At 39.8% G+C, this 24,997-nt stretch overlaps 1 protein-coding gene across 2 annotated transcripts in view; it reads right to left on the reverse strand.

The window, feature by feature from the left end:
• adam12 (ADAM metallopeptidase domain 12) overlaps window positions 1-24,082 on the reverse strand; it is a 355,264-nt gene extending 331,182 nt beyond the window's left edge. The window contains exon 1 of one of the 2 annotated variants that reach the window (XM_008106757.3): window positions 23,080-24,082. In XM_008106757.3, the coding sequence (XP_008104964.1) occupies window positions 23,080-23,218 (139 nt within the window). In that variant the 5' untranslated portion in view covers window positions 23,219-24,082. Of the gene's footprint in view, window positions 1-22,553 lie in introns of both variants that reach the window. The other variant, XM_062976054.1, reaches the window with a different exon arrangement.
• Window positions 24,083-24,997: the final 915 nt, after the last annotated feature.

A 24,997-nucleotide genomic window follows, 5' to 3' on the forward strand; every position in this document is an offset into this window, starting at 1 on the left:
TAATCCAGTTCTAAGCAGATAATATAAGATTATAAATATACAGTAGAGCCTCACTTATCCAACATAAACAGGCCGGCAGAACGTTGGATAAGTTGGATAATAAGAAGGGATTCAGGAAAAGCCGATTAAACATCAAATTAGGTAATGATTATACAAATTAAGCACCAAACATCATGTTATACAACAAATTTGACAGAAAAAGTAGTTCAATGCTCAGTAATGCTATGTTGTAATTACTGTATTTACGAATTTAGCACCAAAATATCACAATGAATTTAAAACATTGACTACAAAAACATTGACTAATAAATGGCAGACTGCGTTGGATAATCCAGAAAACTGGATAAGCGAATGTTGGATAAGTGAGATTCTACTGTAATATGAAATAATTACTGTGGTAATCCAGTCCAACCCAATTCTGCCATGGAGGACACAATCCAAGCACGCCCAACAGATGGCCACCCAGACTCTCAATAATAATACAGTAGAGTCTCACTTATCCAACGTTCTGGATTATCCAATGCATTTTTGTAGTCAACGTTTCCAATATATCGTGATATTTTGGTGCTAAATTCGTAAATACAGTAATTACTACATAGCATTAATGTGTAATGAACTACTTTTTCTGTCAAATTTGTTGTATAACATGATGTTTTGGTGCTTAATTTGTAAAATCATAACCTAGTTTGATGTTTAGTAGGCTTTTTCTTAATCTCTCCTTATTATCCAACATATTCATTTATCCAACATTCTGCCGGTCTGTTTATGTTGGATAAGTGAGACTCTACTGTAATAATAATAATAATAATAATAATAAGAAGAAGAAGAAGAAGAAGAAGAAGAAGAAGAAGAAGAAGAAGAAGAAGAACATCATACAATCATAAGGTTAGGAGACACTCCTAAGGATCATCCAAGTTCAACTTCCTTCTACCATGCAGGATGACACAAACCAAGCACTCCTGACAGATGGCCATCCAAGATCTGCACAGTAATAATACAAATCGAATCATAGAATCAGACAGTTAGGAGAGACCCCTAAAGGCTATCCAGACCAACCCAACTCTGCCATTGGACGATACAATCCAAGCACTCCCAACAGATGGCCAGCCAGCCTCTCAATAATAGTAAGAATAAGAATATCATACAATCCTAAGGTTAGCAGATACCCCTAAGGATCATCCAGTTCAACTTCCTTATATCATGCAGGAGGACACAATCCAACCACTCCTGACAGATGGCCATCCAATATCTGCACAATAATAATACACCCCTTCTATACCTGGGACGTCGTACTCTTCCACCGAGCGCGCAGCTTCGGGAGGGATGAACAACATGGAGCGGTGAGGGAGGAAGGGGACACCCGCCTAGCCAGCCAGATCAGCCGAATCAACTCTGGCGATCAATGGGGTGACAGATGTCGCAGCCAGATCGCCCTCACATCCAATAATAATACACATCGAATCATAGCATCAGACAGTTAGGAGACACCTCTAAAGGCCATCCAGTCCAACCCAATTCTGCCATGCAGGACACAATCCAAGCACTCCCAACAGATGGCCACCCAGCCTCTCAATACTAATACTACTAATAATAATAACAATAATAATAACATCATCATACAATCCTAAGGTTTGGAGTGACCCCTAAGGATCATCCAGCTCAACTTCCTTCTACCATGCAGGAGGACACAATCCAAGCACTCCTGACAGATGGCCATCCAGCCTCTACATTATAATGATGATGAAGATGATGATCATGATGATAATAGGAGAATAGAATCCAAGAGTTTGGAGAGACCCCTAAGGGCCATCCAGCCCAACCCTTTCTACTATGCAGCATTCACAACACATGGACAACGTATAAATACTATACAATATTACACAGGGACATACACCCCCTCTACTCTCACCACTTTCACAGTACACAAACAACCAAATGCATACTAAACATAAAGACAACCATACAACAGACATTCAATACCACCACTACCTCAACAAGTTCTCACCAACACCACCAGACAATGCCACAGTAACGCGTGGCCATATGGTTAAGGTAAAGGTTTTCCCCTGACATTAAGTCCAGTTGTGACCGACTCTGGGGGTTGGTGCTCATCTCCACCTCCAAGCCAAAGAGCCGGCGTTGTCCGTAGACACCTCCAAGGTCATGTGGCCAGCATGACTGCATGGAGCGCCGTTTTATATATATATATAATTCCAAAAAACAAACTTCATTTTTCCTTTTTATATAAGGGATACTAGACTTCTCCATTTGTATGAAATCACTTACCATTTCTGTTTGTCCGTCCACCACTTCCAAAACCGTCATCCATACGAATGATCTCTTTCGTTTTACCATCCAAATATACGAATGCATTCGTCCCATTTGCGACAATGGGTGAGCTGCCCATGCTCCCCTTCCCCTCCGTTTTAAGGCTAGAGGGGTGAAATTCACCTCACATGGAGGGCATATCAACACTTTTAGCCCATTAGTTCTTACAACATTTGGGCCATTGTCCGAATTTTAGGATTTTTTTTTTATTTCTGGAAAGGAAATTTCTTTTAAAGCATTATGCCCTCTTTTCCCCACTGGACCCGCCCTCTTACTTTTCCATCAGCTGCAGCTGCAGGGAGACACCATTCCTTCTTGCCATATGTGGGAGATCCTCCACACCACACACACACAGAGCCTGGTACCTGCCTACCCCACTATTTCATTTCGCCTGTATAACAACACCAAGCAAATTCCCAAAGCTTTGCTGCTGCTTCAGTAGCAGCAGCAGCAGCAAGCATTGGCAAGCATGGCCCCCTTATTTAACAAACAACACTGATCCATGGGGGAAAACCCCTTTTCAAAATGTATTGTCGGAAACCTTGCTATGACTGGGGGTTAAAAAATACATCTTTATGAGATGTATGAGCAGTACTGGTTGAGCAGGTTGGTCATCAACAAAACATCAGCCTCACAGATTCAGGGACAAGGGGAGAAGCATGACTTCAGTTCAGGGGCAGTGATTGGCTGGTCACCCTGCCCCACAAAGACACACTCACTATCTTAAAGAAGGATAGAAGTTTAAGGAATACAGAGGGGGGGCCCTGTAGACACCGGGGCTCCATGATCCCTGACCCTTCGAAGTAAGGAAACTGGGAGTTGCTTGCTGCTGCTGTCCTATCTCCTGGGAGGGAGACAAAGGTGGGTCCACTGGGCGTCCGCCCCGCTCACCCCTCCCCCCCCAAGGAGCCATGCTCTTGTAATCCTAAATCCTTTAGGGTAAGAAAATTGGAGCTGCTAGCTGCTGCTGTCCTCTCTCCTAGGAGGGAGCCACGGATGGGCCCAACCTATAGCCACCCACACTATGGCCCACAAAGAAGCGCACTCACTCCCTCAAAGAAAGATTGGGGTTTGGGGAATAAGGAGCCCCCCCCCTAGAGACGCTGGGACTCCTGAGACATCAGGACATTCAGGTTCTCTGATTGGCCTAAACTGGATCAGACCACCAGGAAATGCTTCCAGGGATGGTCAGGGAGCGCCACATGGAACAAAAAGCAGCAAAGCAAATTGTTTTGTGTTGCATTCACTTTTGTTTCGCTGCTTCATCCATGTGGGGAGGGCTCTGCGTACCATGCAAGACAGATGAACGGTATGGTACAGAAGATGGATGAAACGTATGAGACAAATACCCTACCCTAAAGGATACCATTTTATTATACCATGTATATTAAGAGACTTGAGTATTGGAAACAGCAATCTTCTTCAAGCCTCCACTACTTATTTGTTATGCATATAATTCAGATTGCTTACTGTATTTTATATGTGTGTGTTGGTATACTCCATTTTAGAAACAGTATGCTTTCAGACGCTAGTAGAAACAGTCTAGTTTAGACTCCATTGGACTTTCAGACTAACAGAGACTCTATTAGACTCTCAGATCAGATAGATGCTTTGACTATGGACTATTGATTGTAAGAAAGATGCCCTGTGTTATCTATACTGATAAGCAATGTACCTGTATGCTGAATACATGAAGTTTGTGAGTAAAACAACTATGTTACTTTTAAAGAAGTATACTTATTTTTGTCTCTTGAGAGCATGATTTAAACCAAGAAGTTTTAAGGGAGAGTAGATGTCTTTTGAGATACTGAAATAACACTTCTAAAACTCTGCTATATGTGTGTGTGTCTTTGTATGTGTTTCTGTATTGGCATATCTCGGCAAACAGATGGTCAGCTGCCTGTCCTCCCATCCTTTTTGCCTTGTTTTTATTTATGTTGCACTTTGAAATGGTCATATGACTGGTCAAACAATTATTATTATTATTATTATTATTATTATTATTATTATTATTATTATTATTATGTATTGGCATATCTTTGTCCCTAACAATTCAAAGAGATATCTAGGTATATCACTTTAACTGCCAAGAAACCCAATTTCTTTGCATGAATGCTAGTGGATATTTACCACTAAGGAGAAGGTTGACTCAAGCAAGTTTTTATCTCTTCTCAGGGAGATTCCTGATTTTCCAAAATGGCGGTGAATGCCATTTTTCAAAAGGTTATAGAGATTTCCATTTCCCTAAAGATTATGACATCGCTTTTCCCAAAAGGCTGTGATTTCTAACAAGTCATGCCTTTCCAAGGATCATAATTTCTCCAAAATTGATCATGCATGGATTTTGGCATCCACTGGAGTCCTTGATCCAATTCCAGCAGATATAAAGGGCCTATTCAATCTTGGTAACACGGTTCAGTACATATTGGGACATAATTTGTCCAATTAAAGTAGATATTGGTATATCTGGAGAGTTATTTTCCGTTAAAATTATCCTGTCTTTAATCTTCCAACTCCAAAAGTTTGCATAAGAAATGGAGTAACTTGATCAATTTTAATATGGTCTTAAGTCTGGCCATGGGGCAGGGAGGCCCTTATTTCAATCTTACCAACTTCACAGCCACAATCCATGGAGACTTGAGAGAGTGCTTTCTTAGTTGCCCTTAAGCTCTGGAACTCCCATCAGGCATTTGGTCCTTTAGGAGACTATCTTAGAACCTACACTTATAATCACAATGCTGCTAGAAACTCTTTAAACCTATGTTCGACAATTCTGTTCTTCTGCAAATTTTAGAATTGCGGCTAGGAGATGGGTTTCTGACGAGCTCTGAAATGCTTGTGTTGCTTCCTTGGTATTTAATTTGTGCAAACAAAAGTCACCATGGGTGGAAAATAAGCCCTCAGTGGAATAATTGGAATGTAATTAATATTTCTAGAACATTGGGATGTGAAAAGCCATAGGGACAGGCAGATAGAAGTCCACTATTAAGTCTCTAAGTGCATTGCATGTGATGCAATTCTCATTTGTATTCAGTTTCATGGAGACGAAACAATATCTCTGCTTACAATTTTAATATGTGCCTGATTAGAATATTTTGTGCAACAGTTGGCAACAGATGCAAGAAGCATGTCTGCCAACTTCTACTTCCAAATCTGTGTGCCTTGCTGTATGTTATTAGCCAGCACAATTAACAGGCCATGAAGTGTTCTGCCTGTTGCCATATTAGATCATAGATTGAAGAAGAGAAAGAATGTGTTTATCCAATCTGTGCTTTCACTGTGCCGAATTTGCAGATATGCAAACAATACATCCAAGTCTTCCTCATTCTTGCTTAAGTTCCAGACCAAGAATGACACTAAAATGAAATCATTTGAATAGTATCATGCTTCTGAGGCATTAAACAAGATGATAGCTTCAGTTTGAAAGGAACATGTCGAAATGTTCACATTTAGAGATTTTTGTATGATGGGCCTGAGATAATACAAAAGTGACTTACAGCACAAATCTGCACATAATTTGTATCTTTGCACTAACGTTATATATTCAAAAATTTACCAATAATTTGATTACATATTCAAGAAACTTATCCTTGCTTGTTATAGCATCTGGATTCTAAATGGCCACAACACAAATTTTCGTTTCAAATTTGCTAGAGGATAGTATCATATTTATGAACATTGGCAACAACTTTATTTCTTGCTTTTCCATGGAAACTCTCTGTATACTGGCACCCAATGGCTCATGGACCAGTCCATCAACCAACACTTTGAGCAGCACAGTCCTAAACTGTTTAGCATTCAAGGTTTTATTTCTTGTAACAGTTCAGATTGCCAGACTTTTCCTGCAGCTAATGCAGTCAGTCAGAAAGTCTGTATAGTAATGTATCACTGGAAATAGTAGTAGAACCAGCAACAAGATAGGGGAGAAGGGGAAAATGGGGATAGCCATTTTGAGTTGGTGAATGTCCAAAGATAGAAAGAAGCAAACCTATATGCCTCACAATATTTATATATAAGTGTTGCAATGAGGAACAGCTCGTCACACATTTACCAGGACAGGGATCTCTCTGTGCTGCAGCTTGAATAGGAACAAGAGTTGTTTATCTACATAGGAATCAAAGTATTTGTGCAAAAATGCCACTGCTACATGCAACTATTGTTTATCAACTATCACTATTAAGATAATGATAACAACCTGCACTTTTGGCATTTCAATTCCCCTCTACCCCACTGATTACATTTACTCAGCCAGGCATATATATCACAGTTTGACAAATTAATATAGTAGTTCATGCATCTGATAAAAGGGACTACAGTCAATGAAATCTATTTCCAAGTAGAACCTGTTAGATTTTAAGACCCTAAACATTCTAATAGTATTGCTGAAAAAAGAGCACCGTCATCTGATTTATAGATAGTAAAGTAACAGTGTTATAACTTTGTTTCTATCCTTCTACTTTCTGAATACGGTGACCACCATATTGCCAAAAAACAAAAATGCATCACACCAAAGGAAAAAGGATTTGCATACATCCCAGGATTGCTGCAAAGCATAACAAGCAATGTTCGGTTTTAGCACAGAAACAGCTGAAAGTTGGTTCTAGCACCCAGTGAATAGGCAGGCAACATTTTAAATTATCTCAATGTAACTATTATCATAAACATTTTTTAAAAAAATTAGGTAGTAGACCAGAGGTGTCAAAATCATTTTCACCAAGAATCACATCAGCATTATGGTTGCCTGCAAAGGGCCGTTGGTAATTGTAGGATGGTACAAATGTAACTATTCATTAACGTATTATTAAATAACCTTAGATACTATGTGACCAGTACAGTTCTGTTGTGTGCCTTCAAGTCATTTCCGACTTATGTCGACTCTTAAGACAAACCTATCTGGGTTCTCTTGGCCTTTCTCTAAAACTGAGCAAGTGTGACATGTTCAAGGTAACCCTGTGGGTAACCATCATCATCATCTTTATTTATACCCTGCACCATCTCCCAAAAAGGGGCTCAGAGTGGCTTACAATCATAAAATAAAACATAATCAATAATATAAACAAGGTAGATAACATATCAAATTAAAACAAAACAAAAAAAACACAAAGCAACCGTGCCTGACAGAGGACTCAAACTCTGGTCTCCAGAATTGTAGTCCAATGCTCAGGCTATGCTGGCGCTACATTTAAAAAAAATGACAACAACAAAAATGGTGAGTGGCTATGACAATAACAATAATAATGAGTGACTATGATACTAATAACAAGTCTTAATTACCTTACCATTCCCCCCTTTTGCCTCACACACCAACTGTATCACCTCATTTCCCTCCCCCCTTCCATCTTCATGTCTCAACGGTCTTCAATGGACTCCCCCTTCCACTGCTATCCCTCCTTTTCTTCTTTCTCTTTCTCCTCCCCTCCCACCCCAATGGGTCTCTTTCTTTCTTCCTTGCCCCACAAACAACTTATGTCCCACTCTCCAATCTCCACACGACAACTGCCCACCTCCTGCTCTTTCCCTCCCTCATGACTGGCTGCTTGGAAGGCCTGTCAAGTCATGTTCTCACTGGCCCAACACACCAAGTTCCTGTACGAGCTGTTGTTCCCCCTCCATTGGGCCCCTCAACTTAAGACAACTCTTCCCACTCTCGTGCTCAATGTTGATTGGCTCAAGAGCAGGTGCCACTCAACTTTCATTTGGTCTACTATTGGGTATTTTAGGGTGACTACTTGGCAGAGGAGGTAGTGCCAGCGAGGTCACATAGAATGACAGATTCGACCCGTTGGCCTTGAGTTTGACATGATTGTCTTAGATGCTAAGACAAGCAGTACTGTACAAATGTATGACCATCCAGTACCTATTTATGTGTCTTTCCAGGTCGGTTCTACTATAATAAATAAATAAAATTTCCAATTTGCAATAGGTTTCAAATTTTGAATATAATCTTCTCATACTTAACTGAGATAATGAAATAAAAGCTATGTTATCTGCATAAAGCAGTCCCAGAACTTCCTTCATTATCAATTCATGAGGAAATGAGAAAGCTCCTGAATTACAACATTTTTGTAAAGATTAAACACTGTGGACATAATGCAATATTTTATTACAAACCAGTTTTACACCCTTTGGTGTAAATATTGAATAAAAGGAACTTACAGCTCCTGTTTGAATTTTAATAACAGTATAAGGATTTGACTGATGTCTAAGGTGCAGGAATAATTTGTCCAATAATATAATTATTACATTGGTTTTTCTTTGGGGAACTTTTGGCTTTTCTTTGCTTTTTTCATAGATGTTGCTGATTGATGAGTCTAGAGGTAGAAAGTAAGCAAATAAAACCTTTACTAACTTTTTCATCCGTTACATACTTTTGGATGAGATCATTTAAAAAACCCACAAATCAAGACAAAACAATATACCCCTCATAAAAGGCAGCTGAACTGGGAATGGAGTTAAGACTCTTTGGCTATTGTTTTGACTTATATTGAAGATATTTTTGTGTTATTAATGATAGAGAATTAATAGAATCATAGATGTTGCTGATTGATGAGTCTAGAGGTGGAAAATAAACAAATGAAACTTTTACTAACTTTTTCGCCAATGACATACTTTTGGATGAGATCATTTTTAAAAAAACCACACAAATCAAGACAAAACAATATGCCCCTCACAAAAAGGAGCTGCACTTGGAATGGGATTGTGTCTCTTTGGCTATTGTTTTAACTTATCTAGAAGGTATTTTTGTGGTAATAATGACAGAAACTTAATCATAACTGTTCCTGTCAAATAAGGACAGCTGGAGCATATCTCACAGAATCACAGATCTGGAAGGGATCCCAAAGATGATGTATTCCAACCTGCTGCCATTCAAGGGTAAAGCACTCCTCCAGTTGTCACCCCAGTTGTTTTCCCTAAAGGTTAAAACTTACATACAGTGTGCCTGCTGAGGCCTGGTCTGAAGAGGGGGACATTTTGATGATGGGGCCTGATTATCTTGAAGAAGAGTCTGAATTGGAGCCCACCATTTATGTAGTGCCTCAGGTAGAAAGCAGTTCTTTTCTGGATGATGGGAATTGCTCCACAGATAGATCTGATTGTAGTGAGAATGTTTCTCATGAAATGCATCCAGAGGTTCAGCCTGGACCTGGGAATGATGCGAGGGAGAGGCTGGGTTGTTGTCTATCTCTCAGCGCCTTCAGTTAAGGCAAGATAATGCTAGGCAAAGGCAATTAAGGTTCTCACAGCGTCTAAAACAGGGGTCCCCTAACTTTTTAAACAGGGGGCCAGTTCACTGTCCCTCAGACCGTTGGAGAGTCAGACTATAGTTAAAAAAACTATGACCAAATTCCTATGCACACTGCACATATCTTATTGAGAAGTAAAAAAAATGGGAACAAATACAGCCTCAATGTTAATAATAATAATCATAATCATAATAAAAATAATAAAAAGGTTGGAAGAGAAACCTTGGGCCATTTAGTCCAACCCCCTTATGCCTTTGTGCACCAAAAGCACTAGCCAAGCACCCCTTAATAATTAATTATTAATTAAATAATAATTAAAATACCATTATAAACACAAGCAAACCTTTGGAACACACGCACTGGGCGAGGGAGGTGGCAAGAAAAATGCATGCAGCACAAATGAGGAGGCATGAAGGGTGCACGCCTTTCCCTCCTTCTCCTTCGTGCCACACGTGCCTTCCTCGGTGGAGGAGGAGCTGCTGCCGCGGGGGCCAGATAAATGGCTTTGATGGGCCACATATGGCCCGTAGGCCATAGTTTGGAGAACCTAGTCTAAAAGATAAAGAAATGCCAGGTGATAAATCATTAGTGCCTCCATGAAAATGAGTCAGTTTCTTAAGTCAGCTTCGTGAATTGTTCTTTATGAGAGCAAGTTTATTCTGATTTTGGGCCTTGCTTTCATGTCATGTTTCCTGGTTTGGAATTGGAGAGTCACATTTTGGATATAGCTCTTGGTCTAAGCTTCATGGATTTTTGGCTTTACTTTCTATAGTGATCTGTGTGGTTTGCTGCATCAAGAATATTGTGACTGTAACCTGAATTTTGGAATGTTCCTTGAAACCAGTATTTGCGATATATTCAGGCATCTGCCTTTTATGTATACTTTGGAGAGAATTTTTTAGTTTTTACTTCAGAATGTATTTTTGAACTACCTTTTTCTATATTACACTTATTTTTATAATGAATTTTAAATCAGTTGACTGCTTTCTTGTTAGCTGAGTGTTATTTTGGGTGCAGAGATGTCACATTGGTGGTTGACCTACAACAGTTCCCTTGGTATCCGTTGAAATTTAGTTCCAGAACTCTCAGGATGCCAAAATCCATAGATGCTCAGGTCCCATTATATACAATGGCATAGTAAAATGGTGCCCCTTATCTAAAAATGGCAACCAACTACAAATGACTGCCAGAAAGAGCCTGAGGAGCTGTGAAATGACGGGAAGTTAAAGCAGTGTATGCCTGCACATCAGCATATTGCAAAATTAATGTTTGCTTTTTCAAGCTGTGCTGGTTGAATCCATGGGTGCAGAACCTGTGGACAGAGAAGGTTGATTGTACCAGAAGGCCTATTATTTATCATTATCAGAGTTAATGTACCCTGTTTCCCTGAAAATAAGACATCCCCTGAAAATAAGACCTAGTAGACCTTTTGCTGAGTTGCTAAATATAAAGCCTCCCCTGAAAGTAAGACCTAGCAATGTTTTTGTTTGGAAACATGCCTGCCAAACAGAACACCAGAGCATGCAGGATCGGAAAATGTACGTACCATAGATTGTTGTACATAGAAATAATGGTAGCAACGAGAAAATCTCGATAGGATTCACAGTTTGTCTGGTTATGCTGGTTTGTGATGACAACTACTGTACCATATATAATAAATGTTAATTTTTTTGTTCAACAATAAATGTGAATTCTTCTTCATGGAAAAGTAAAGACATTCCCTGAAAATAAGACCTAGTGCATCTTTGGGAGCAAAAAATAATATAAGATGCTGTCTTATTTTCAGGGAAATACGGTATGAAGTTGCCAAAATCATAGTCCAGCAAATCTGAATGGGAAATGAGTTAGGTCAAATGTGTGCAGTGGGTAGCTGCAAGCTTCAGACATATATTAAACAGATAATTTGTTTTGCTTTTTAACCCATATCTCATTTGCATGCATCTACTGCATGGTAACTACAGACTGAATGCTCTAACAATTTATTCAAAGTTGACTTCGACTTCCCAAATACATATACATATAAGAATAATTAACTGTGAGACTGGATAGATAAATAAATAAATAAATAAATAAGGGATCCTACATGGAATAAAGGGAAGCTAGGGTACCTTTGGAACAGTAAAAGGTATTTCTTTCACTATTCATCAAAGTTCTTAAGCACTCCCTCAGAACTATTTAAATTCATTGCATAAATGTTTAGGCAGTTAAAAACTCATAAAACTGCTTTGTTAAATGCTTACTGTACATGCACACAGCCCATTTTATGTTTTAACATCTCAGGTGTATTTTTCTCTCGCTTAAACCAACACCAATACCATGCTGATCTTATTATAAATTCTACATGCCAACTATTTTGCCCTGAAGCTGATTACAAAAATAAAGTATATTATGAATGGAATTCTAGAAATACACATGTTTAACAAGATCTAAGATTTTCATCTATCAGCTGTGCCACTGATGCATCAACTGATATTATTCTACACTATTATGTGGATAATCACACTCCATTAATGTAACCCAGATGTTAATTTTTGCATGATAATCAATTAATCAAATATGTTAGATAGTTGCATGGGAACTTGCTTTACAAATTTGGTTATACTCCAAAATAAATAAACACAACAGGAATAGGCAAACTTTGGCCCTCCGGGTGTTTTGGATTTCAACTCCCAGAATTCCTAGTCAGTGAAGCCCAAAACACCTGGAGGACTGAAGTTTGCCCATGCCTAGTTTGCAAAAACTGTACTATATAAATATTGTTGATATCATAAGGGTATGACTCTTTAATCAATATACTGTTCTATGTGACAGTTGGATCTAATAGATTTTTAGAACAGTATCTCTTAAACTACTTGATACAGGGGGGAGGCATCACATGTTTCTTCTAATCTATTAGAGATCAAAGCTATATTTGTAACTTTTGATATCAAATGCTCCTTTCTTCCCTGGAAATTTGCAAAGGAATAGCAAGTGATGACTTCTGAACCAGTACTGGTATGTGGTTCCCAACTTTTTATGGTTCTAGAATACACATGATATCCTTATTATGCAAACACATTGAATGCTGTTTCGGTTATATGTAAATACCATAGAATCATGGAGGTGAAGCTAACTATGCCTAGAAAGATGTTCTCTCTTCTAGTGAAGACCTTTTGCAGGAGGTTATGTCAGCTGTTGACCACATAATTGTTCTGGTGGCCTAGAGGCAACACTTTTCTAGACATTGCTAGGTCTTTGAGAGCAATTCTATGGTATGTTTCCGTCAGAAGTGCCAGAAAGCATTCATTTCAAGTAAGAAAAATAGAGTTCCAGATTAAAAGTGAAAATAATAATACATGTCAGATACTGAACTGGATCCCTCACATAATGTAAAAGATACTGACCACTATTCCTAAAGTATCAGGAGGTAAACACCTTCAGCAATAATGAGCAGATAGTCTACTGCCTTCTTAAAATAAATTTTAAAAGCTGAACATCTAAAATCTCAGGTTCTCATAGCTTCAAAAGATGATCCAGGCATATTCAGAGCCTTCTCTGCAAAGCTGCAGAAGTGGTTTAGCATTGTTTCCTAACATCAGCCAGCCAAATGCTCATGGAAAGTACACAACCAAGACAGAGGTCCAAATGGTGCATGTATAGATTGAGTGAAAAGTGGCGTTTTAAAAGGGGGAGAGAATAGGGAATGGAAGGCTACAGCTTTGTAGATATATTCATCAAAGTTTATCAGCCTAGCAATTAGTTTTCTAGTTTAAACATCTGTGGTACTTTAGCTAACTCTTGCTAGTACTGTGCAGAAGGCAGCAGTGGCAAAATACTTCTGCATGCCTTATTGCCTTGAAAACCCAGTGAAAAGATTAGTCTGTTCATCCACCAATAAATCAAATAAGAAATCTTTCATACCCTATAACTCAGCTAGTTAAAAAACTGGCTGAACAAAGCAATTTTTCTGGCATTAAAATATGTATTAGCAATTTTTTAAAAAAACATTTTGTTTTGCAGTAACTTATACAAAGTATTAAAACAATTATATAGAACATGCACAAGAACTAAACCACTCAATATTTTAATTTAAGATAGCAAACTAATTGTTCCAAGATTTGGCTGAATGGAAAGACAAAATTTGTTATTTTATTTTGATTTTTGTTGTAAAAGAGGCCTTCTTAGTCTTCCTGCCAGTGGGAAGGAGTTTTTCCTTCCCACCAAGAAACTTGCATCTAGTTACAAGAGCTTCCCACTGATAATGAACATCCTGCCTTCTTCCACTTCCTCCCTGCACAGAGGGTATCCTATTTTCACAGAGAATGTGTAGGCTTAATTTGGGCTAGACTTCAGCCCTGGGACTAAGCTGTTGCAAAATCAAATTGAGTTGTTGTTAATAAAGCCCTTCCAGACATGCCAAGCAAAGGATATGGTTAACATGGCCTGAAGGTCAAATAAGGCCCCCTTTTCATTTCTGCAGACCGCAGATCCCTTCCAGAGACTTTGACAAAACAGGGTGAGTGGAGAGGATTGGGGAGGGGGAGACGATTCCCATTCCCTAAAGCCCCTTGAAGTATTATTTTGCCCACCCACCCACCCCCAAGTGATTTTTACCAAACTTAAGTGGAGTTGTGATCTAGAATGTGTCCCACAGGAGAAGTGGCTCCTGGTCCCCAAAGTTTACCCATATCTGATCTAAGTGTATTCAGATGACAGTCCCTTCCTATGCCAACATATGCTACAACAGTACATGTATACGGTACATTAGATCACATTAACTAGGTTTTCAGAATCTGATGTGTAAACCTTTGGCTTATTTAAAAGTGAGTCCGATCACTTTCAATTAAGAGTTAAGTCTTGAGTCTGAACATATGCAGAATTCTCTTCCCATATCAGAGTACATACACTGTGAGATTTTCCTTAGACATTTTTCTTAGAAAAATGGGAAGGGTTGTAAAACTGTTTGCTTGATTGATTAAATTGCATGTCCATTTATGCCCACTGGCTGTCCAAAAGCTATGAATGGGCATCCATTTGGACACAAACTATTATATTAAAAATACGTTGATGTGTCAACTTATTATTTCACCTTCTGCCTAAATGGACATCACAGAACTGAATAAGAGGAGAGGTTACCCTGAAGTCCTTGTCTCAACTGCAAGGATAATTTCTATAATCTACTTGGAAGAAAAACAGAACCTTTGGCATGTATCAGCTTCCAGCATGCAACCATTCTAAGATGCTCTGTTTCCACCCTTGCAGAAGGGAAAGGCCTGAGTCTAAATCAAAGTAGAAAGTGATCTGACTATTGTAATAGACAAGTTGTTAATTCCTCATTTTAGACTATCTTTGTATCCCATAAAGAAAATAAATCATATGTATGCCTTGCTACATGAGTTGGGTTAATGACATGCAGGAACTGCCTCATAATTCCTGTAGTATTAATGAAGTTTTAAACTGCCCTGCATCCATTGACCTCAGCATGAATGTTAAAATCCCTTATGACTATAGTTTTCAACTTCTGGCCCTCCATATTTTTGAAATTCATGCCCAGAATCCCCAATAACTGATTATACTGTTTGAGGCTTCTGGCAGCTGACATCTGAAACATCTGGAGTGCCAAAGGTTAAAAGCCTTTGCCCTGGGATAGACTTGCTGTGTGCATGGGAGGGTGCATAGCAACAAGTCTGACACAATCTCTGCCAGCTCACATGGGGAGATTCTAGCCATTTGACAGAAGTTAATCTCATTCACCAGGAAGCCTGAATAGACAAAATTCTTGTAGACCACAACCTCAACCTGCTCCTTTTGTTGAATTAGAAAATATCAGTTGTGTGTTTCCAGGAAAAATGCAGTACAACCCATATATCAGCAAGTGATATAGTCTCAGATTTCACACAATTACGTAGACCTTCATATATTAGTAAACCCTACTGAAATGAAAGACTTCCAAGATTACCATGAGGAAGACCTTTTAATTTAATGTAATTTTAATTTTAATTGATTTTTAAACGTGATGTAAATTGTTTTGATGTATGTGTTTTATATTGTAAGCTGCCCTGAGTTCCCTGATGGGTGAGAAGGGTGGGGTAGAAATGATGTAATAAATAAATAAATAAATAGAAACTACCTAGAAATGAGGTATTTTGCTGAACACAGATAAATGGAACTATCATGGATACCAGCCCCATGGATATGGAGCCCATACTGTACAACTGAACTGCAGGCAGTCCCCAAGTTACAAACATCTGACTTACAAACAACGCATAGCTAAGAACAGGGGAGAGAATTGGAAGTAAGAAAATCGGCCTTTGGAAGGGAAATTAACTCCTGGAAAAGGTATCTCAACTGAAGCTTTATCACGACCTATCATTGTTTCCAGACAAAGCCATATTTTTCAAAATCCAATGATCACAGGGACAGAAAGTATGGTGAAATCTTCTGAACATATAGCAAAAAAATTCCACAGGATATTAACCCTTCCCTATGCTATCCAAAGCTTTCTCTCTCTCTCTCTCTCTCTCTCTCTCTCTCTCTCTCTCTCTCTCTATATATATATATATATATATATATGGCTGGTAGATAAAGATAAAGGTTTTCCCTTGACATTAGGTCTAGTCGTGTCCATGGGGTGGTGTTCATCTCCATTTCTAAGCTGAAGAGCCAGCGTTGTCTGTAGACACATCCAAGGTCATGTGGCTGGCATGACTGCATGGAGCGCCATTACTGTCCCACTGCAACGGTACCTATTGATCTACTCACATTTGCATGTTTTTGAACTGCTAGGTTGGCAGAAGCTGGGGCTAACAGCGGGAGGTCACCCTGCTCCCCAGATTTGAACCGCCCACTTTTCCGTCAGCAAGTTCAGCAGTTTAACCCGCTGCATCATTGGGGGCTCCATATATATGGCTGGAGTTACACTTTAAAATGTACCTGTTCGATTTACATACAAATTCAACTTACGAACAAACCTACAGAACCTATCTTGTTCGTAATTTGGGGACAGCCCATAATTCTTTCATATCAAGAGTCTCCAATCTTTCTGTTTTATGTGGAGCACTAGTTCCCCTATTGTAAGCAATACATGTTTAAACTGGGTGCAAATTCAGATATCTTCCCTTAAATATTCCCCATTTGGGAATCCAGAGTTTGTAATCACATTTTTGAAGGTGATTTTTGAAGTGATTTCGAAAAGGTTAAAAACCACTAGTCAATAGGTAGTATAAAAAGACTGCAATCCAATATCCCCAAAGCATAGCGTGAATATCTGCATGGGGAAATACACTATGATAACACTTGGAGGAAACTCTAGGCAGAATAGCAACACTTTACAACATGTCAACATATGTTGCGTTATGACAAATACATTTCCCCATGTGTGCCATGCAACCTCAAGCAACATCATTGTGTGGTCAAGATAGCAACAGTTATTCTTGAGGAAGAACACACAAGGAAAGAAAGGCTGCAGCAAATTGCCTGTCCCAAAGCCTACTGGGAAGGGAAAGATTCTACCCTTTCTCACTATGGAGTTCACTAAATGCAAACTATGTTTGTGCTTTGCAGCAACTGAAGCAAGGTAAATATGGAGGGGGTATAGTCAGAGCTCCCAGTGGAGCAATGGGTTAAACCACTGAGCTGCTGGACTTGCTGATCTTCAGCTTAGAAACAGAAAGTCTCTTGGCTTAGAAATTGAGATGAGCACCACCCGCCAGAATCAGACACAACTAGACTTAATGTCAAGGGGAAACCTTTACCTTTCACTTTATAGTCAGAGAAACTGGGAGGTTCTACAACCAGCTGAAAAAAGTGGGAGGACAGATTTAATTGGAACTGTCCTTACTAAATCAGGACAGTGAAAGGCTGTGGTGGCACATGTGCATATAACTAACAGGATGCCAGCCACTGTTCACCTGAAAATTAACAGGTGAGGATCAGTAACATCACTAGAGTTGGTGTCACCCAGAGTGATATTTCATGGCGTTATCCCCATGGTCCCCTACCAGATCAGACTATCATGCTGTAACTAAAATATCACTAAATTTAACAAAATCAGTAGTAACAAAAACAAGTGCATGCTTGCAATACTTGCAGACAGAACCACAATTCAAAGCAACATTGTAATAGGGTAAAAAGAACAGATCCGACCATGAGCATTAGAAGCTTTGCAACATTAGTCAGCATATAGTGTTAGCTTTGTACATATTGTTATACAGTACATGTTAGCTGGACTTACAAAAATGTTTTGTGGTTATTTCAAACTACATGGATAGTTTTATTTAAAAATGTTAATATAATATTATATAATAAGTAAAACTTTGTTTATATACCATTCCATCTCCCCAAGAGGACTCAGGGCGGTTTCCAACATAAGCAAAACATTCAATTGCCAATAGAAGACCATACAACAAAACAGACATCATAAAACAAAACATACAATCCTGCTAAAATCCTAAAAAATAAAATCCAGTTTTAGTCTGTTCCATCAGATGGGTTCAAAAGTACCAATGGCCAGAATTCCAGAGTGGACATGACCAACTATGAAGGGCTATGCAAAGGCTGATGCGAGAGAGTATCACAGGGCTGGGGAAATGGATAAAGTGCAGAGCAGGGTCCTAGTTGTCAAAGTACAATTGACTGATCCAGTTACAAGACTGTGAATTTCCTGCATAGTAGGGGGTTGAATTAGATGGCCCATGCAATCTCTTCCAACTCTACGATTCAATGAATTCTAAAGAAACACTGTACACAAAAAATATGGAGACATTTTGATGTTTCCCCCTCTGATGATGTCACTCAGTTTGTACCCCCTGCTCTCTTCCAATAAGGTTGCAGTGGGATGGTATCCTTATGCACACCTATGTCACTAACAGGGCTTTAGCTACTGTTTGCCTGAAGTTCAACAGATGAGAAAAAGCAGCAATGCAGGAAACTTCACTTATCAAATATTCATCCTCCCAGGTGTTCAAGAATGCCTGAAAGCAGAAGAGAGAAGATAGCAGCTACAAGTGTGTGTGTGTGTTCTTCCTTCTAGGTGGAAATGATGCCAATGTGTGTATGCCTTCAGTTCACCTATTGACGTGAAGCAATCCAATGAATTTCACAGTTTCCTCAAGCAGAGGTGGTTTTGCCAGTTTCCACCCTGAAATAAAGCCTACAGCACCTGGTATTTATTGGAAGTCTCCCATCCAAATCCTAACCAGGGCTGAGTTTCCTTGGCTTTGAAATGAGATTTGATAACTTTGGGATATGTATTAGACATCAAAGCAACTGCAACCTAGGTGCTTTCAAGTTGTTTGAACTTACTGAGTTCCTCCAAGTTATTTCTCATCTATGGAGGTCCTAAGGGGGATCTATCACAGGGATTTCTTGGCAAGATTTGTCTAGAGATTTGTTTCTGGACTCTAGTCTGCAACAGTAACTTGCCCAAGGTCTCTTAGTGCAGGACTTCTTAGGACCTCATTAGATTAGATAAATTCCCAATCCTATGACACTTACTTGACACAGCCAGTATGGAGCCCACTGGATCTCATCCCATGATGCACATCTACTTCCGACAGGGCTCCGTGCTGGCTGTGTCGAGGAGGAATGGTAGGAGAGGAAAAAACCTGATCATAGGAGACTACCCATGTTCAGGTAGAGAATCATGAAGACAATGTGGGATCCCCATTTTGATGGGCAAGCAGGTTGTGCGGGCAATGCGGAGCACCAAGCAACAGATTTGCCCTGCTGCCCTATGGTTCCCCCTGCTGTCCCGCATATCAAGGACCTCAATGTAATATTTCTTTCCACCTGAAAAATGTGTATGTCACCCCAGGTATATAGGTATATAAAATCAACAAAAAAGAGTCTACCTGAATATACTTGTGAATAGTATAATCTGAAAGAGAAAAATTTGCTCTACAAGATTGATACGTTTTTGTTTTGCAATGTGGCCATTAAGTATCCATTTAGTCAAGTCAAAGTAGATTATATATATCACATTGAAACCAGCATCCCCATCGCCATAGGGGCCATGCCCGATAGCCATACAGTAACTAGCAGGACCATGAGGATGTATAAAGCATAATGCATAAATGCACCAAATATAACATTCAGGTAGACTTTTTAAATACTTGGCTTTGAACTTTGGTAGATGTTACCATTTGTGCCAAAAGCACCAAATTTGAAGAGATCCTGCAGAGCAGTTATAGATGCTGGGTAGTTGCAAAAGCCAGTATTTTGTCCAGCACAAGGATAATGCTCAAAATTTCAAGTCCATATCTTCATTTGCATGGAAATTGTTGCAGTCTGAATATTGGTCAAAATTTGCCGTGACACATTTTGATACACACTTTGTATCAACTCATTTGACTAGATATTGCATCCATGATGTTAAAATTCTGATTTCACCAGAATCAGCAGAAAAAACTATACAGGATTTCAATTTAATAGCCATTCTTATACATTTAGTTTCAGTTTTATTATACCACAAAAATGGCATTTTCTTAAATGTTGTGTGCACACTGGTTGACTACCCTTCAGATAAGGGGGTCTAGATCAGCAACTATTGCAATTTGAAACCTCAAATTTTGGGAAACTTTGTTTAACACCTGACTGGAACTACAGCTAAAATCTGAACAAAATTGTAGAACATGACAGTGGAACTTTTAAAATTTTTAGACCACTAGGCATCAAATGACTCCTTAGTTATCATCAGCAATCCAGTTCAGTTCTCCCCCCCCCCCCTTCTGCACCTAAGGCTTTGCCTGCCAGATATCGCATTTTGGCAGCTTCCTCTATGTCAGCTATTGCAGCTATTGCAATGTAAATTAGTAGAAAGGTAGGTTGTAAAAAGGTAAAGGTTTCCCCTTGACATTAAGTCTAGTCGTGTCCGAAGAGCCGGCATTGTCCGTAGATGCCTCCAAGGTCATGTAGCTGGATTGACTGCATGGAGTGTCATTACCTTCCCGCTGGAGTGGTACCTATTGATCTACTCACATTTGCATGTTTTTGAACTGCTAGGTTGGCAGAAGCTGGGGCTAACAGCAGGAGCTCACCCCGCTCCCCGGATCAGAACCGCCGACCTTTCAGTCAGCAAGTTCAGCAGCTCAGCAGTTTAACCTGCTGCGCCACAGGGGGCATAAATGCACTGTATGACTTTTAACTGATTATGTATTGTGGTCTTTGTATGTATTGTATGTATTGTGGTCATTCTTTGTATGAATTTTATATGTTGTACGCCGCTTTGAATCCCACCCATGGGAGAAAAGCGAGATAGAAATGAATAAATAATAATAATAATAGTATACTAATGAATACTAATGCATTTATGTCAAGCCACTTTGAGTCCCCTTCGGGACTTTGGTGCTAAATTCGTAAATACAGTAATTACTACATAGCATTACTGTGTATTGAACTACTTTTTCTGTCAAATTTCTTGTATAACATGATGTTTTGGTGCTTAATTTGTAAAATCATAACCTAATTTGATGTTTAATAGGCTTTTCTTTTATTCCTCCTTATTATCCAACATATTCGCTTATCCAACATTCTGCCAGCCAGTTTATGTTGGGAGCCCCAGTGGCAAAGTGCGTTAAAGGGTTGAGCTGCTGAACTTGCAGACCGAAAGGTCTCACGTTCAAATCCCGGGAGTGGCGTGAGCGGCCGCTGTTAGCTCCATCTCTTGCCAACCTAGCAGTTAGAAAACATGCAAATCTGAGATCAATAGGTACCGCTCCGGCGGGAAGGTAACGGCGCTCCATGTAGTCATGCCGGCCACATGACCTTGGAGGTGTCTACGGACAACGCCGGCTCTTCGGCTTAGAAATTGAGATGAGCACCAACCCCCAGAGTCCGATATGACTGGACTTAACGTCAGGGGAAAACCTTTACCTTTACCTTAAGTGAGAGGGTAAGTGAGACTCTACTGCAGGGGTCCCCAAACTAAGGCCCTCCAAGGTCATTTACCTGGCCCCCGCTCTTAGTTTTAGACTTCGCCTCGCCCAAAGTCTGAAATTACTTGAAAGCACACAATACCAACAATCCTACTTAACTTGACTATCTCATTGGCCAGAAGCAGGCCCAGTCTTCCCATTGAAATCCTGATAGGTTTATGTTGTTTTTATTTTTAAATATTGTATTGTTCTTTCATTTACTAATACTGTGCTATGGTAATAATTGAATTTATTGTGTATACATATAATATTGATACTAATATTAGAATGTAATACAATATAATACTAATAATTATATGATATAATAATATTAATTATATATTATATATTAAAGGTAATACTACTAATAATATTACGGTATAGTGGTACAGTAGAGTCTCACTTATCCAACATAAACGGGCCAGCAGAATGTTGGATAAGCGAATATGTTGGATAATAAGGAGGGATTAAGGAAAAGCCTATTAAACATCAAATTAGGTTATGATTTTACAAATTAAGCACCAAAACATCATGTTATACAACAAATTTGACAGAAAAAGTAGATCAATATGCAGTAATGCTATGTAGTAATTACTGTATTTACGAATTTAGCACCAAAATATCACGATATATTGAAAACATTGACTACAAAAATGCGTTGGATAATCCAGAACGTTGGATAAGCGAGTGTTGGATAAGTGAGACTCTACTGTATACGACAATATAGTAATATATAATGCTAACATTGTGCTATGCCAATAATATTATATATTGTATGTACATACAACTTGTAAGCCGCTGAGTCCCCTTAGGGGTGAGAGAGGGTGGGTTATAAATGTAGCAAATAAATAAATAATTGTTGTTGGGTTTGTTTGTTTGTTTTTTGCGCTACAAATAAGACATGTGCAGTGTGCATAGGAATTTGTTCGTATTTTTTTTTTCAAATGATAATTCGTCCCCTCAACAGCCTGAGAGACCATGAACCAGCCCTCCACTTAAAAAGTTTGAGGACCCCTGCTCTACTGTAATAATAATAATTGTGAAAACAAGCCGGTTTCCCTTTTATGTGGAGCACAGCAGAAGCACTTACTGCAGAGTTCAGTGTAAACTTTGTTGCTAACAGATGTGTCAATGGATGGCAGTCATGTGGACATTTCTGGACCCACAGCTGAAGAAGCAGTGCCCCAGTGTGCTTCCGTGGCCCATGGGGGCTTGGAACCCAATCCTCAAAGCATGACACCTTTCTGGTTCTGGAAGACACTTTCCCAAGGGGTCTCCAGAAGGGCTGAGAAGTCTCCCGAGGCTGTGGAGCGAGTGGGTGGAGAAGGGAAGCGGGGAAGCCTCTTTCTCCACAGAAGAGGCGGGTGGGAGGCGTTAAGGCAGAGGCGGGCGCGCTCAGTGTTCACACACCCGGTGCCGCCTCCTCCTTTGCGCCTGAAGAAGCAGAGCGCGCACTCTCCGTCTCGCTCTTGCTCCATACAAAGAAGGAAGGAGGACGGGTGAGGCACAGTTTCCCCTCAGAGAAAGCAGCGTCCCGCACAAAAGCACACTGAGCTTAGAGAAGAGTGTTCTTTAAGGGGCATTAATAGTGTTCCCCACAGGGCTGACTGACTTACCTTGAGTCCCTGCGGCGGGCGGGAAAAGGAAGCTGGCCAGGCTGAGCAGCTGGAGGCAGCAGCAGCACCACCGCCGGGTGTGGGGAGGGAAAAGAGCCGTAAGGGAGGCTTCCCTTCCCGCCTGGAGGCGCCGGGACATCTTCCTCAGCCCAGGCCTCCCCGCCGCCCCATGAAGCGAGCCTCCACGCAGGCAGAGACAGGCACTCTCGCGCACACAGAGAGAGAGAGAGAGAGAGAAAGAGCGAGCTCTGGGCCACTCAGGATGTGAGAGATTTCCTGCGTGGAGCGGATTCCCCGACCCCTCCTGCTCCAGCAGAGGCGGAGGAGGAGGAGGAGGAAAAGTTGGGCTTTGCTCTCATCTTTAAACTGTCGGTCCCTTTTTTTTTCTTCCTTTTTGGCACAGCCAAGCCCCGTTGACCGTTGCTGCCCCACTTGGCTCCAACGGGGAGGAAGGAGGAAGGAAGGAGGGCCAAGCGGTGCCCCTTTTGCCAAGGCTTCGCCCGAAAGGTTCGCCTTACAATGGAACAAATTATTGTCTCTTCAGCTCGCCTCCTCCGCGGGGTCCTAGCGCCCTCTGCTCACCCAGAAAACAAACTCCCTTGGCGGGGAGCTGACCTGCCAATTTTCAATTCTTTTGGAAGAAAGCGCCTTCATTTGGGATTAATTTGAAGCCTGGCTGTAAAAGCCTTTCCCCCCTCCAAGCCGGGTGTTTGGTCTCCAACGTTTCTCCTTCTCATCCCTTGAACGCGATTTTCAGGAGAAATCCAGAGGATCCGAGCTGTCTAAAAAGGGAAGATCGACACCAGGGGTGCTCAAACTTTTAAAGCAGAGGGCCCGGCTACAATCCTTCAGACCAGGGGTCCTCAAACTTTTAAAGCAGAGGGCCGGTCCACAATCCTTCAGACTGTTGAGGGGCCAAATGATCATTTGAAGAAAAGAAAAATGAACAAATTCCTATGCACACTGCATATGTCTTATTTGTAGTGCAAAAACAACAACAATGAAAGAAAAATACAATATGTAAAAATAAAAACAATTTTAACCAACTCAAACCGATCAGGATTTCAGTGGGAAGTGTGGACCTGCTTCTGGCCAACAAGATAGTCAAGTTAATTAGGATTATTGTTGTTGTGTGCCTTCAAGTCATTTCAGATTTTGGGCGAGCCTAAGTCAAAATTTATTTATTTATTATTTATTTATTTACTACATTTATATCCTGTCCTTCTCACCCCGAAGGGGACTTAGAGCAGCTTACAATTTATATCTATATACAATATATTATATTATTAGCATAGAACAATATTAGCATTATATATTACTATATTGAATTATACCACTATATTGTAATATTATTACTAGTAATATTACATGTAATATATAATATATAATTAATATTATTATATGGTATTATTATTAGTATTACATTGTAATATTTCTATCAATATTATATGTATATACAATATTATATTATTAAAACTGATATAAAAATATTATATTATAAAACTGAGGGCAGGGGCCAGGTAAATGACCTTGGAGGGCCGCATCCGGCCCCCGGGCCTTAGTTTGGGGACCCTTGCTTCAGACTGTTGAGGGGCTGAATTATCATTTGAAAAAAAATACAGTAGAGTCTCACTTATCCAACATTCGCTTATCCAGCGTTCTGGGTTATCCAACGCATTTTTGTAGTTAATGTTTTCAATGTATCATGATATTTTGGTGCTAAATTCGTAAATACAGACTTCTTCTGTCAAAATTGTTGTATAACATGATGTTTTGGTGCTTAATTTGTAAAATCATGACCTAATTTGATGTTTAATAGGCTTTTCCTTAATACCTCCTTATTATCCAGCATATTCGCTAATCCAACGTTCTGTCGGCCCGTTTATGTTGGATAAGTGAGACTCTACTGTATATCGTG

Source organism: Anolis carolinensis, chromosome 3 (assembly GCF_035594765.1).
Source record: "Anolis carolinensis isolate JA03-04 chromosome 3, rAnoCar3.1.pri, whole genome shotgun sequence".
Lineage (NCBI taxonomy): Eukaryota > Metazoa > Chordata > Lepidosauria > Squamata > Dactyloidae > Anolis > Anolis carolinensis.